Below are 14,090 nucleotides of genomic sequence, written 5' to 3'. Positions count from 1 at the left end.
CCACCACCAAAACCACCACCATGAAGGATTAAGTTAAATGTCACACTGTGCTTAACAGAAGCACGAAACTCTGTCCACACTGCAAGCAACGACAGAGCTGAACAACCCAGAAATCTTTGGTTGATGTGTTTAGTTCAGCGAGTTTCTCGGCTGGGGAAAGTCGTCATGGCCAACGCTCGTCGAGAGCGCAATTCGATTTTTATCTTTCTCCCCCATTTCCTTAATAATGTTTCCTCATTTTGTGAATACCGCTTCAGCCTAAGTGGACGACAGAGAAATCTCTCAGAGATGATGCGGCTGTTTCTGTTGCTTTATTCTTGATTTTTTTTTAAAGAGGAAAGCTATGATAAGATTTGATAAGAGGACCCTTTGCTTGCAGTGTGCACAGACGGACATCGGCACCCACAGCACCCTTATTTTGTGCATCTCCATCTCCGAGGTGATGATCCGCCATCCAGTCGGCAGAGGTCAAACAAGCGGCTCTGGAGCTTCGAGGAATCTCACCTATGGGAGGTGGCGGTGGTGGCGCTGGAGGGGCCATCCCGGCCATGGGAGGAGCAGGTGGAGGTAGAGGAGGAGGGGGTGGGGGAGGCGGAGGGGCTCCCGGGGGAGCAGGCATGGTTGGGACTGAAAGGAGGACTCACGTTAGAGACCATTTAGCGGTGAGGCAGGAGCAGAACGTGTCCTCGCCGCCTCCTACACCTCTATTACATAACATCATATCAATTTACTTAAGAACCCTCTGGGCCCAGAGGAGCGCTCCGACTTCTCGCGCACTTGGACACACTCCTTTGCGGTATGAATCGAGTGTTTCCATGGCGACCAGCTTGCACATCACAGAGAAAGAGAGAGAGAGGGAGTGCTGTGGAAAGTCCTGTGCTGCCGGCCTGATCCCGGCGCCGAGGTAAAACAGCTGCTACGTCAACCTACAATGCTCCAAACGTAAACGCAGCACCATCTCCGCCGTGATCACGGTACAGCGCGACACCACGTGTAGCAGCTCGTCGTGTTACGTGGGCTTTACTGTTTAACTGTAAAGTGTCAGGCCTCACGCAGCTTGGCCTATTTACACAGTAGGATAGAGAATCAGCTGTGCTTAGAACACAATGGGGCTCCATAATCCCTGTCTGGTAAACATAGGCTTTGTGATGCACACTCTCTCTATCTGCCAATAGCGTCATACATTTACACTTTATCAAAATTCATCATATATTCAGATTTTACGCTTAAAAACACTTATTTAAATTCTATTTTTTTAGCCATATATTGATTGAGAAATTTATGTGTTTAAAGTTTGATTCACAAAGAACACACCATAGACTGTACCTAAAAGATGGACAATCAGTAGCAACATTGATCTGTCCCAGATGTTTAAGAAGTCCAAGGTTGTCACCTTGCATACTGTTTTTTATTGTCTATTTTACTCTAAATAATGATAATGAATTTAAACAAATGAACACTGTTGCATTAGCTATTAGCTAAAGCTAATGTATAAGGACACATTCTCATTAGATGTTTACTGAGGTCAAATATCAACTGAGCTGTAGGATCATCTTCTCATTGACTTCTGTGAAACTGGACTCATCTTTAAACAAGAGCAGTCGCCCTTCGGTGACCATTTCAGACCTGGAAGCTACATCTAGATTTGATTTAGTTGAAGTCTATGGTGTGCATCTTGCCAAACGGAGCAGTCCTGTAGTGTCATCATCTTGTTTTAACTGGGTGGAAAATACACCAGAACTCAAGTGACAACATTCCTGAGGGTGAACACAGATTTCTTACTCATTAAAGCAAATATTTCTCCCTGCATTTCTAATCCAGGTAAAAAAAAACACAAAAAAACACAAAAAAACCCCACTTAAAAATAAAAAACAACTGCCAATAAAAGCCTCACTGAAAATCAGCATAATTTGGACACCGACTGGCCGATTGTTACCGTTTACTGTTTAAGTCACCATCACTGTCAAGCTCACCTGGCCCAGAGTTGGGGATGGAGGGTGTAGGCACGGCGATGGGAATGCCAATTCCGCTGCTGCCGCTGTTCTCCCTGCTGCCGCTGCCCCCGCTGCTTCCACTGAGGGAGGAGAGACAGAAGGAAAAAGAGGACATTGTTTTATTCAGGGCAACCTGCTTAGGCTGCACAGCAGGTAACACTGCAGATATAGGGGACTCTGCTGCTTCGCTGCTTATATCCCATTTAGAAGTAAAAGGCCAAAAACTCCACATTTTTAAGTAATACTCCAGGGTGACTTTGCTCTTCCACACTTATTCAGTCTATTGGCTTGTTACGACTAAGCTGCAGGGTGACACACCCAAGTGAAAAAGACATGAGTCACCCTATTGAAGTATTTTTGGTCACAGTCTGTCAAAGAAACTGAATAAAAAGTAAATATTCCAGGATTTAAGAGAATATTTAAGCATTCAGCATGCAAACCACCTTAAAATATCTTGCTTTTGATACTGCAATTGCCCCAAACACAAATTTACAGTGATCATCATATAGTGTGGATGATAATCACCAACATTAAGCCTTGCTTTGAGAGTAATGGGGGGGAACAGTCACTTTGTTGTACATGATACGAGGCCTTGCCAAACACGTCTAAATGTTCCGCGTGATTTATTTTTAGAGAACGAAATAAAAGGAACAAAGACGTGACTGTATAACCGGAACATCAGTCTGCACATCAGTTTAAGCAGGCCACACACACATGCGCGCACGCTTACTGCAGCTAGCACACATTTATGAGAAGCAGGTTAGTCAGCAGGATTTAAAGATTATTGAAATTGGAATTTATCATACCAACACACACATATTTGTGAATGTTTTCCTACTACACACCCAGTATTATGTACAATTTGTAGATTTACTGGTACAGGAATAAGTGTGACGCGTGAATTAACGCCTCACACCACTGCATTTATAGCCTGAACAAATCTGCAGTGTCTATCACCAGATGGCTCTTTGTGCGAGTTATTTGTTAGGCTAACTGGTGACTAAATTGACTGTAGATGTGGACGTGACAGTTGTCTCTCTGCGACGAACTGGTGACCTGTGAACTGTGGATCCTGACTCAACACTGCAGTTAAGAAAAAGGACATATGGAGTCATGTTAAAGAATGAGGTGAATATTCATTAGCTGTTTGTTTTTTTTAAATAACGAAAGCTACAGATGAACAACTTTTTCAACATCCTGAAATTATAAATTGTATAAATTATATATGCGTTTCAAATATTTTGAGGTGTTGGACTTAAATTTTAAGACATGTGTTCCCAGGACCCACATCACAGGCAATTTTCTTTTTTTTTTTTTCCTTTTTTTTTATGACAAATTATCTACTGTTCTCAAAAAATATTCCACTCATAATAAATTCATGAAACCAGCACAGTGATGTGGATTCTGTACTGATCTGTTGCGGTAAAGCGAGAGCTAAGCAGAAAAGCGAAGCTGTCGATTTACTGGTCCATCTACGTTCCTGCCCTCACCTACGGTCATGCGCTCTGAGCAGTGACTGAAAGAATGAGGTCACAGATACAAGTATTGGAAATTAGTTTCCTTCAAAAGGTGCCTAGGCTCCCCCTTGAGATACGGTGAGGAGCTCAGAGGGACTCTGAGTAGAGCCGCTGCTCCTCCACATTAAAAGGAGCTAGTTCAGGCATCTGACTTGATGCCTCCTGGACACCTCCCAGTAGGCGAGGTATTAGGGGCATGTCCTACTGGGAGAAGGCCCCAGGGAAGACCCAGGACTGGCTGGAAGAGGTGGCCGGTGTGAGAGAAGTCGCTGCTGTTGCTGCGACCCAGATAAGCTGTAGAAGATAAATGCATGGATCATCAAACATTTAAAGGGCAATTCTGTGGAAAAATTAATGACATAAGACCTGCCAATAAGCATATCTTTTAAAAAAGCATAAAAGACATTGTTTTTACAGACTTGCCTTAAAAGTCTCTGTCCATTCCATCCCACATAGAGACAAAGCCTTTGTGGGTTGTGTCACAAAAGGTATTCGGCATAACAATTAGCGAAGTCAAATATGTGGCGCTACCTGCTCCACTCTCCTGTCACCCCGTGTGAATAAAGGAGCAACTGAAGGGAGCTTTGCTAAGACATAATGTTTTTACTGGATTTCAGCAGCTTTGCCCAGCACTTGGATGTAGGTCATGTGTATGTAGTATGTATGTCAGCTCTGCATTTTCAGCCTGTACATGACCCTACAGCTCGTAGATCAATGGCCAGGACAAATAAATCCCTCCTCACGCTCTTTCGCTATCTCTCTGGCTGGCCTTGATCCTCATTTCTGCTACAACCCCTCGTCCCACCTCTTTTTTTTTTTTTCCCTGCCGCTTTCATCCTTGTTTTTCAACTGATCCCCCCCTCACCCTTAACCATCCCTTGACCTCCTTGTCTGATCTCTTCATCGCCTGTAAAGTGATTCCCCATTCATCTACCAGAACCCCTCTCTCCCTCAACTCCTCTGATTCCTTCCACCCCTCTGAACCCCTGCTCACTCCCACCTCCCCCACATCCCTTTATCCCCCTTTCCCTTCACCCCTCCTCCCCTCCCCTCTGCCCTCTCCTCCTCTCTGATCTGTGTCAGTCAAGCCCCGGGGCTCTCTGGGCACAAACAGCGGGAATTACTCCTCTAAAGGACGACGGTGGCAGTAGGAGCTAACGGTCTGTGACTATAGAGGCTAAACAATATTGTGCCCTCTTTTAAAGTCAACACCCTTCCTCCTCATCTCTGCGATTTAGATTTATCCCTTCTAATCTCTCTATAACTTACCATTCCTTTGCCAACCCATTTATCTCTTCCCCTGCTTTTGCTTTCTTTAGTCGTCTTTGTTTCAAAATGGTGTCAAATAAAACCAATGAGCTCTTTCTCCGCTGCTCCGCCTCCTTCTTTCAGTCTGTACTTAATACAGGGAACTGTTGATAAATTAACTGTGAGGCGTAAGAAAGTTCCAGCTCACTTGCTCACAACTGACAAAAATCTCTAGAGCCAATATGGAAAAACAGCTTCTCTCTTTTAAAGCCATCTGTGACACTGATATTTAAAGGTAGTCGTCTGGTATTTATCCATACTCACTGTAAATAGGCAGCTTTGACGTTTCACTTGAAGTGGGAAGTCAGGAATCCCAAGATCCTAACTGGAATTTCAAGCCAGTGTTGAGCCAAAAAGTATTTTTTTTGTTTATATCTAATCTCTTTGGTTATATTGATGAAGACTGCAGTTAACAGGATTTGCAAAGGGTTATGTATAAAATAAGGAAATTACCCGTTCTGCCAGGACCTTATGACTCTGAAATCTTGCTTTCATCAATTGCGTCTTATTTGCAAGGCCAGACATTATGTTCCGCACAAGGACGTCTGTACTTATTGCAACTCCCTTTACTTTGGTCTTAACTCTACTCTTCTCCATACACTGCAAATTGTTCAGAATGCGGCGACTGGTTTTCTTACTGGTACTGGGCGGCGTGTTTCTATTACCCCTGTCCTCGCTGACCTGCACTGGCTCCCTGTTAAGTATCGTATTCAATTCAAAATCATGCTGCTCGCCTTTAGAATTATTAACAATATAGTGCCAAGTTACCTCACTGAACTACTTAGTGCTCTAGCAGGGGTGTATAATCTAAGATCATCTTCCCAGTTTCAATCTTTCAAATCGTGGTTAAAAACCTATTTATTTAACGTCGCCTTTTATACCAGTTAATGCTTGTTTGTTAGTTAGTTTAATGTTTGTTGCTACTTTCGTTCTATTTTTAACTACTTTTAATTATTTAAAATTTTTCTTGACTCTCTTATCTTTTACACATATTGTTCTATTACGCTTTTATATGCATTTCTTTTGTCTCCGTGTTTTTAGTGCCATCAACCTGCTAGCATGTTTGGTACTTTGCCATGGCCATCATCTTTCTCTACTACTTACATTTGACCCTCTTGTATGTTAAGCATTTTGGTATTCCACTGGTTTTAAATGTGCTATATAAATAAAGTTTGTTGTTGTTGTTGCATTAAATCCAATCCTGTCCTTTTGGTCAATTAAAAATATCTTTCTAATGTATACTTCATTGATCCTCCTCTCCGCATTTAACCCATTCACTCAGTGAAGCAGCGGGCAGCCACCAATCTAGCACTCGGGGAGCAGTGTGTAGGGACGGTACCTTGCTCAGGGGTATCTCAGGGTCGCAGTTCAGTGGATTCGAACCCCCGACCTTCCGATCATGGGGCCACCACTGTACCTACTGAGCTATCCCTGCCCAATTTCAGACCTGTGATGTCATATTTGCTGCTATTTCTGCTTCCCCAGCTCAGCCAGATCTGGATATGATATAGGATATATCCTATAAATATGGGATATAAAGAATAAATACAGATATGTAAAGTTACTTTTCCAAAAGCTGATTGCAGTGTCTCTCTGATGGAAAGGTTGTTTTTCCTGGTTCAAAAAGACTTGACATCATTTTTGACAGATATGTCTGACAGCCTAACAGTTTAAATACCAGCAATTATTTTTTTGGCACAACACCGGAACGGTCGGACTTCCCACATGTAAAGTTGCAGAAGCAACACCAAACCTGACCTGATGCGGTAGTGAGTTTAAACAGCAATAAATATATAAAGCCTTTAATCTGTACTTCCACAGTTGTGCATTTGTGACTCGTTTTATGCATCTGTGTATGGAACCATAATCTAACCATAAGAACAGCCGATTTCAAATCAAGTCCTTCACATGGCACAAAATGTTTTGTATGATTTGCACAGCAAACATTTTTTGGGGTGTTCTTTTAGGGTACCCTATAACAGAAAGATAGCAAACCATCCATTTGCACTTTTGAATTGCTTTATAATGACATAAAGAATATGGGTATAGCAGTTAAAGAAGAAGTTGATAGTTCTGCAGGAACTATGTTTAACATTTGTGTTTTGGTACATGCTGTGTCCACAAAGCCAAACACCATCTTTAACATACAGACTCTGTCCAGATATCCAAACCTGTAATGCTAGATTAGAGCAAATTTTTACTCCAAGCATTCTGTGGTGACTAAAATTAGCACGGCTCCTAAAATAAAACGTTCCCTGCACGCAAGAGTGTAATTGCTCCTACACAAAGATATTAGATAATAGCAGGGAACGTGTAGCAGAACACGGGAGCCTATATTGAATTCAGACCTCAGCTGAAGATGACAGAGACTGTTGAGCTGAACAAGCACAACTTACTTCCTGGCAGTGTAATCAAATAGTGATGCCACAGCGATATTAGCTGCAGCAGGGAGTTTGGGACTCTGAGGACAGCATTCAGTTTGTTAAGGGGACATCAGAGCAGATCGGCAACGGTGAGGCCAAAGGACCTAAAACTGTGCACATTCAAATACATTTTAACAGATGAGGCAGAACAGCTGTAGGAAAGAAGCAACAAGCATGAAACTAAAAAGGAAGTTGGAGAAAGAGGGTTTAAAAATAAAATAAAATAACATTTGCTCATAAATACGTAATATTTACGAGCATCACAGCCAGCATTAGAGGCTTTTTAGCTAATGAGGAGACTTCACTCACTCGTAACTCAAATTTGATGAAAGCTCCTGGAGATTTCTGGGGAACAATCCTTGAGAGTAATGTTCAAGGGGTTCCACGCTGTGGAGGACTTTTTTTCTTTTTTTTAACAGCACTTTATTTCAAAGGCTTTTACAGATATTAATATCAGAGTGATTCAGAAGCCCTCCAATCCTTGTCAGACAAATGCTGGATTTAGTGTAGTGGAGAGGAAGAGGTGTGAAAGTGCTCTAAGCCGCTGAACTGAATGAAGAGATTAGAACTAGCCGACATAGAGGAGACCGGTGTTTTTGGATAGATGCTTTACACACATTACTCAAACCCTAGATTTATATTCAGTGAGCATTTTAGTGGTGTAGCTGGAACACCCAATTCCACTTCAACCTCTCAAAATTTTGAAAAAAAAAAAGTGTTACGTGCCTGTTGCACTGTTCATAAAAAGCTGCTGATTAGCATTGCAGATTTTAAACTGCACTCTGCATGAAAAGTATTTTTCTGTGACTCTCTTATCCTCTTCTAGTGTCAATATTTGGTCAGTTTTTGGTCATATATTCGGATCGTATTCCTCTCACGTGCTACTACCACACTTCTTTTAACTGTTTCAGCCTTTTTACATCCGTATTGAAATTTTATATGTGGTTAATTGTACTACAAGTCCTTAAATAGTTTGTCCTGAGTTTTTCTTCAGTGTCGAAGTGTAGTTGTTTATTTGTGTGTTACTTAGTTGGAATTAGTAGGTATCTGCATCACTGCACAGTTTATGGAAACGGCTTGCTGTCCTAACTTGTTATGTTTAGCCTTTAATTTATCATTAAAATATTCTGAGTCTGCAATAGACCAGCAGACTGTCCAGGGTGTGCACTGCCCGTCTCCCTGTGACAGCTGGGAAAAACTTCCAACATGGCTGGATGGATTGAAATTTGTTTGCTCATGACTTCAAAACAAATTCAGAAAATTGCTGGGTGACATCACAGTACACATGTACATCTTTTATATAAAATCTCAACTTTTACCTCAACATTCCCAGCATGTCTGGCTACCTATCAACACTAATAGTTCAAAAACATACTGAGATGAAGACAGCTATAACATCGGGAGGAGCTAACAAAAATGTATTGTTATCTATCAATCACAGTTACTGCGGGGTTGAATGGGTTGTGGATGGTATCCTAGATCCTAAAACTTAATTCCAAATCCTTACTTTGCCAAATCTTATCTTCTGACTTTTTTTTGCCAGTGCTGTTGTTGTTGTTACAGGACAGGGTCAAAACGATCCTCACATTGCTTCCAGTGTCAAAGGAGACGAGCTGGCGTGTCATTTAATGTGCAGCATGAATTTAAATCAGTCTAATAATGTGAAATACTTCCAGAGGATGGTCTGGTTACAGTAATATATACAGAAAAGCAACAGAAGCTCCTGTATCTGCATGGCTGCGTGCACTGATTTTTCCCTCTTTCCTCATCTACCTGTGCGTGCGTTGCCTCTGGCTGAGCGACGCCGTGCGCCCGGGGCTCTGCTGCTGTCCGTGCTGGCTGCCTAGTCGGGCGGGGCTGGTCATGTAGTCATTGGGAACCGTGGGCGGCTTCACTGGCTCCAGGGTCTTGTAGGGCGTGTTGCGTCTGGAGTGGCCCAAAAATGAAAAGCGATAAACAAATTATGGTAAAATCAAAGAAAACAATGATCATCACCGAGCGTAAAGCCTACTATCTGAACGTTATGGGTGTGTCCACTAAAGCGTTGTAAATCTTATCAGTTTACCCAGCTGGATGAGGCGCGCTAAACATCACTGTTTATCCCTGGAATTAATATCTGATCAGCGTCTGTGACTCTGTTTGTGCATCGGGGCAGGACGCACTACAACAGCCCTGCATGTTTCTTTTTCTGGATCCTGCCACTTATCAGCTTCTTTTCCAGCAAAAGTGAACACTGATCCATCAAGTTCACTCCTCAGCAAATGTGCCCTGTGTTTTTATGTCTTGGACTTATAAAGCAAAAAATAAAGACAAGTGACGTGCTTAAATTATTCATAATTAAAGGACTGGGTTCCCTTTTCTGGTGACTCTGATGGAAATCTTACCCAAGCGTGCCACGCCCGGACATCGGCGGACTGGGCGGCTTTTGCGTCGGCGGATTGGTCCTCGATAGTGTTCCTCCTCTGATCGACTGATTGTTTCCATGTTGCTGTGGTTGGAAAGAAACCCCAGAAGAAGCTTGTTTTATGCACACATTCCTCCAGTCACAGTGGGTGAATATTACTAATGTGATAACAATCTACTCTTACAGGCTGCCCAGATGACACAGCGTAATATTTGAGGGGAGATGTAATCCCTCCCCCAGGGTGTGCAGTTTATACTCTGATGGAATTTTGGAGCAACAGCAGTTATCTGGGAAACCCGTAAGCGTTAAACAAACTACGTGACATTAAGGGACGAGTACACAACATGAAAGTAAATAACAACACATACATGGTTGGTAAATAGACAAGGAAGTGTGACAAAGACTACGCTCATCTGTGGGAGGACTACAGGTCAGTTAATGTGAAGTAACATGGGAGACGATGACAGTAATCACACGAGGACGAGTCTGCCGTGGAAGGGAGTTGAAGAAATCTATCAATAATACATCTGAGCAAAATGGGTCATGTGACAAAGCAGACTTACCTTGGCTTTTAGCCACTTAGTGTGGGCGAAGGAAAAAAGAAGAAAAAAAACAGGAGAAAGAGACAGAAAGAGGGCATGTCAAAACAGCCATATGTAAATGGATCAATCCAAGTTAAGTGAGCAGCAGAAAATGATTCCTTGTATTTACACTTAACTCGTAGCAAGACCTCAGAAGGTCAGTAGTAAAAATCATGCCATTTATAGAAAAAACACTATTTCCTGACTTGTGCCCTTTACTCCAGCACCACACCCAGAGCAAGAGCCAGAGAGCAAAGATTTTTCAGGGATCTAATGGCAAAAGAAACTGAAGAATTTATTTTTGTACATCGACAAAATGACATAAGAAAAGGTTGCAGAGAACCACTCCGACCTTTGATAACCTTATGCATTTTCTATGATGTGAACTGCATAATTTCAGATCATCGCTTCACTGGCACCCCTAGAAAATGAATTCAAAACTCATACTTGTGTAGCTTTCTGTCTGAAAACAGAGCCAGCATAGCAGTGGGGTTGATCTGCAGTTTGACAACTACAGAGTCAAGTGGCTCATCTATAATGCAGCTTCCCCAGTGGCCTTTGCAGAAAGCACTGTAGCGTCACAGCACCACAGCAGAAAGAACGGATGAAATCAAGAGTAAATTCATAGCACAGGTCAACAGGAGCAGACCTCTGCACGCTTAAAAACAGGAAACGGCTTCAGCGCAGCTGCGAAAGGCTAACTTCATGTTCAGATTTCACTCTCCTCGGGTTATCACAGCTAGAAGAGATTCAATTTACAATCTAGGTCATGCTGGAAATGCCAAGGCCCGCTACTGCCTCGCCTTATCTTCCTGGCAAATGCTGCATCTCTGTTCTGCTGTACAAAATAGATAAATAAATGAATAAAACAGACGGGCAGTGTGGAAATGCTTTACTGACATCAAAGGTGAATTATGGACTGACAGGTTCAGGGTGAAAAAAAAAGAAACTACAGCTCTGCAGTGTGTCAAAGGTGCATGAAGGCAAAAGACACTGCCGGAGGTCTGGTTAATATATCTTACATCTTATTAAACCTGTGTTAACGGCCGCTTCCCTTTAAAAGCGTTGAACTTATGTGGTGCAGCCCTTCTTGTGAAGCAGCCGCTGACACTGGAGTTTAATGTGACTGAGCTTTTTAAAAAAAGCAGCTAAAAAATGCTCATTTAAGGTTTTTAAGGCAAAACTTAGCAACTGTAACCAGTTAAAGTTGCAGCGCTCTCGCCTGCAAACTACTGCCTTTGTGTGAAATCTGAACATGCCTGCAGCTGCTAAGGGTAAAGGTCTTGTGTCAGTAGCCTGTCGGATGTTATCACATCTGCCAGAACTGAACAATTAACCATTGCTGCCCTAACTAGCAGTCACCAAGGGAGCAATCTGCGGTGCTTAAGAAATAAATAATTAATTAATCTAAAGATGATCCGCCAAAAGTTGCAGTTCGCCTACTTCAGGCTTGCTCCAAAAAACACATGAGCTCCTTTGATAGGTTTGAGTTGCAGAGGCAGCTGAATGGATCTGACAGGCCTCAGCTCAACTAATTCACGTCTTTGAACTAGAGCTCTCTACCATGTTTGCGCCGTTGTTACATTTCATTCAGTTTATCTTACTAATGTTAAGGCTCGAAGTGTTGGTGGAGGCCAAAACTACTGTGTAATGTCCATGTTTTATACAGTCTCTGGTTGGAACAAAACACCACTTAGCTGTTGGTTCTAACGGGGCCATTATGAACCATCAGTTTAATGATATATCAGTGATGAATCATTAAACTGGCGGTACAAACAAATACGATCGTACAGCCGTGCCTGGCTACACCACAAATATCAGGGGCTTTCAACATTTGTATGTTAGCCTGATGTATGCTAGACTGATTCTTTCATATAGTGTAAATATGTTTACAGACAATGTGTAAGATTAGAATTGTGCTCACTTGTGACTGTTTTCATACACTCACAGCAGTGGATTAGTCAGATTTTTACTCAACTAGGAAACGAGTTACCAGAAACATCCCCGATACAGAGGAACAACAGCAGCCGCCGTCTTTGTCATGAAGAACTTGAACCATCCCTTTAGTAATCTTGTAAACTCTTAACTGACACAGGACAGAATATCAAAGGACTGAAATCTGACTTCAAACAGCCGACGTGCCTGGTGCATTCCTGAAAGACTCGCTGACTAGATTAAGCATCATCTGACTGGAAGAATAAATCTCATCTTTCGTATTAAAGCTAAAAAGCATCATGTTGCTGTCAGAAAGCCTGCAGGAGCATCCTGATCTGTCAGTTGTGAGACTGCAGTGATTACTGCTGTGTTCGGTTTGTTTATACCACATGAATTTCATCTTCCTTCTTTTTTTTCCCACCTCCCTTTTATAGAAAACCTTTTCTTCAATAATGTATGTTAGCAAACCAAATTTTATTTTCCTCTCCGCAGGTGTCTAACACCAACTTTTTGTAAGGTCGTAAAGCCAACTCAACATTTAGGCCAAAGCTAACCCTCAGGCAGACACAACAAGTGTGAAAGCAAACTGGAGCCGATATTCACGATCCGAACTCATATGAAGGTATTGATTCTGGTCAGTAAATAAAACGCGGCTACAGACGTTCAGACTTTTGACAGCTGCCATTGCAGCATGCGCTATGAATTAATGTGGAGTATTGATGTTGCGTATCGATCGCTCACTGGCTCTCGACATGCATAGATGAGAGGAGGTGAGTGATGTAGGGCAGCCAGATGTGCGGGTGTGCGCTCCCCACATTCAACGCGGCGTAGACAAAGACGTTTAAGGCAGAGAATCCACAGAGATTAGGCTCAGAGTACTACGTGATGATCTTAAAATAGACTCAAATGGCTTTAAAGCAGCCGAGCACGACATTTACAGTGATATAAATTTATTGTGCATCGACGAGGCCTAATTTTGAGCGTCTCTTTTATTCAATCTAAAGAGTAGGTGCAGAACTGGGGATGATTAAAATGGACCTTATTGCACGGTTATGCCTGCTGATCCTGGTTTTAATTAGATTAGATGGAAACAGTGGGCAAAACAACCTCACCTCAAAGTTCGCAAGTATTACTTTTTTCCCCTCTTTAAGCAATGTAGGGAAAGATGTTTGATAAGCACAAAGAATAAAACAAAGACTTATTGCAAAAAAAAGATAGTTGGAATAATTAAGAAATAGCATCATCACAGTTTGTCCAGCTTACAATACTTTCAGGGCCGTCTGTACCACATGTAGCAGAGTAGCATAGCAGTGAAGCGATAAGACTGCAAAGTTTTTCTTCATTGTGGCCAACCACTGTAAATATGACACATCAATCCACTGCTGTGAAAAAAAAGAAAGACTTGACTGTCAGTCTGTTGAAATCTGTTATTTCTGGGTCTATCGGAGTTTGTGATTGTATGATATTTTCTGTGGTAGTTTCGGTCTGGACCCAAAACTAAAAATCTGTATTGCCACTATCACTATCTCTTTTTGTAAACTATATCTGCCAATTATTTCATCTTCTCTGAATCTTACTCACTGGAAGAAAGACTCCTACTTTTATTATTCCTGAAAGTGTAAATAGCCACACATTTACGGCTCAATAGTCATAATTACTGGTGAAAGTCTAGCCCCTGTGGTGACAAACACACAAAATGTTTCACATCCCATTAACCGTGACAGAGGGCTTCAATGCAACTCCCCACACAGAAAATTGAGAGTGGCACAATGGCTTTTATCTGGTCTTATCAATGCCTGTAACACTATGGGACGCTAATGGCGGGGTCTTTAATCCAATCTGTCTGACAGCTGAGATTGATTGGCTGACTGATGGCGCAGAGGACGCTCATGAGGGAGAATGGAGATCTCCAAAAAAAATAAATAAAT

General features: G+C 42.1%; 1 protein-coding gene and 1 long non-coding RNA gene across 8 annotated transcripts in view; both read right to left on the bottom strand.

Annotated features, from left to right (window-relative positions):
* abi1a (abl-interactor 1a) overlaps positions 1-14,090 on the bottom strand; it is a 52,084-nt gene that overhangs the window by 8,060 nt on the left and 29,934 nt on the right. For 3 of the 7 annotated variants that reach the window (XM_085173578.1, XM_085173581.1, XM_085173582.1), the window contains exons 4-8: positions 10,210-10,224; positions 9,627-9,730; positions 9,016-9,168; positions 1,974-2,074; positions 505-627 (exon numbers count right to left, since the gene is read on the bottom strand). In XM_085173578.1, the coding sequence (XP_085029704.1) occupies positions 505-627; positions 1,974-2,074; positions 9,016-9,168; positions 9,627-9,730; positions 10,210-10,224 (496 nt within the window). Of the gene's footprint in view, positions 1-459; positions 628-1,973; positions 2,075-9,015; positions 9,169-9,626; positions 9,731-10,209; positions 10,225-14,090 lie in introns of all 7 variants that reach the window. The other 4 variants (XM_085173583.1, XM_085173579.1, XM_085173577.1 and 1 more) reach the window with 4 other exon arrangements.
* On the bottom strand, positions 5,499-9,008 carry LOC146511621 (uncharacterized). The gene is made up of 2 exons (XR_014876261.1): positions 8,804-9,008; positions 5,499-8,670 (listed from the first exon to the last, which is right to left on the bottom strand). It is a non-coding gene; the product is annotated as an uncharacterized LOC146511621 (long non-coding RNA).

Source organism: Neolamprologus multifasciatus, chromosome 9, assembly GCF_963576455.1.
Source record: "Neolamprologus multifasciatus chromosome 9, fNeoMul1.2, whole genome shotgun sequence".
Classification (NCBI taxonomy): Eukaryota; Metazoa; Chordata; class Actinopteri; order Cichliformes; family Cichlidae; genus Neolamprologus; species Neolamprologus multifasciatus.
This window is presented reverse-complemented; position numbering and strand designations above follow the sequence as displayed.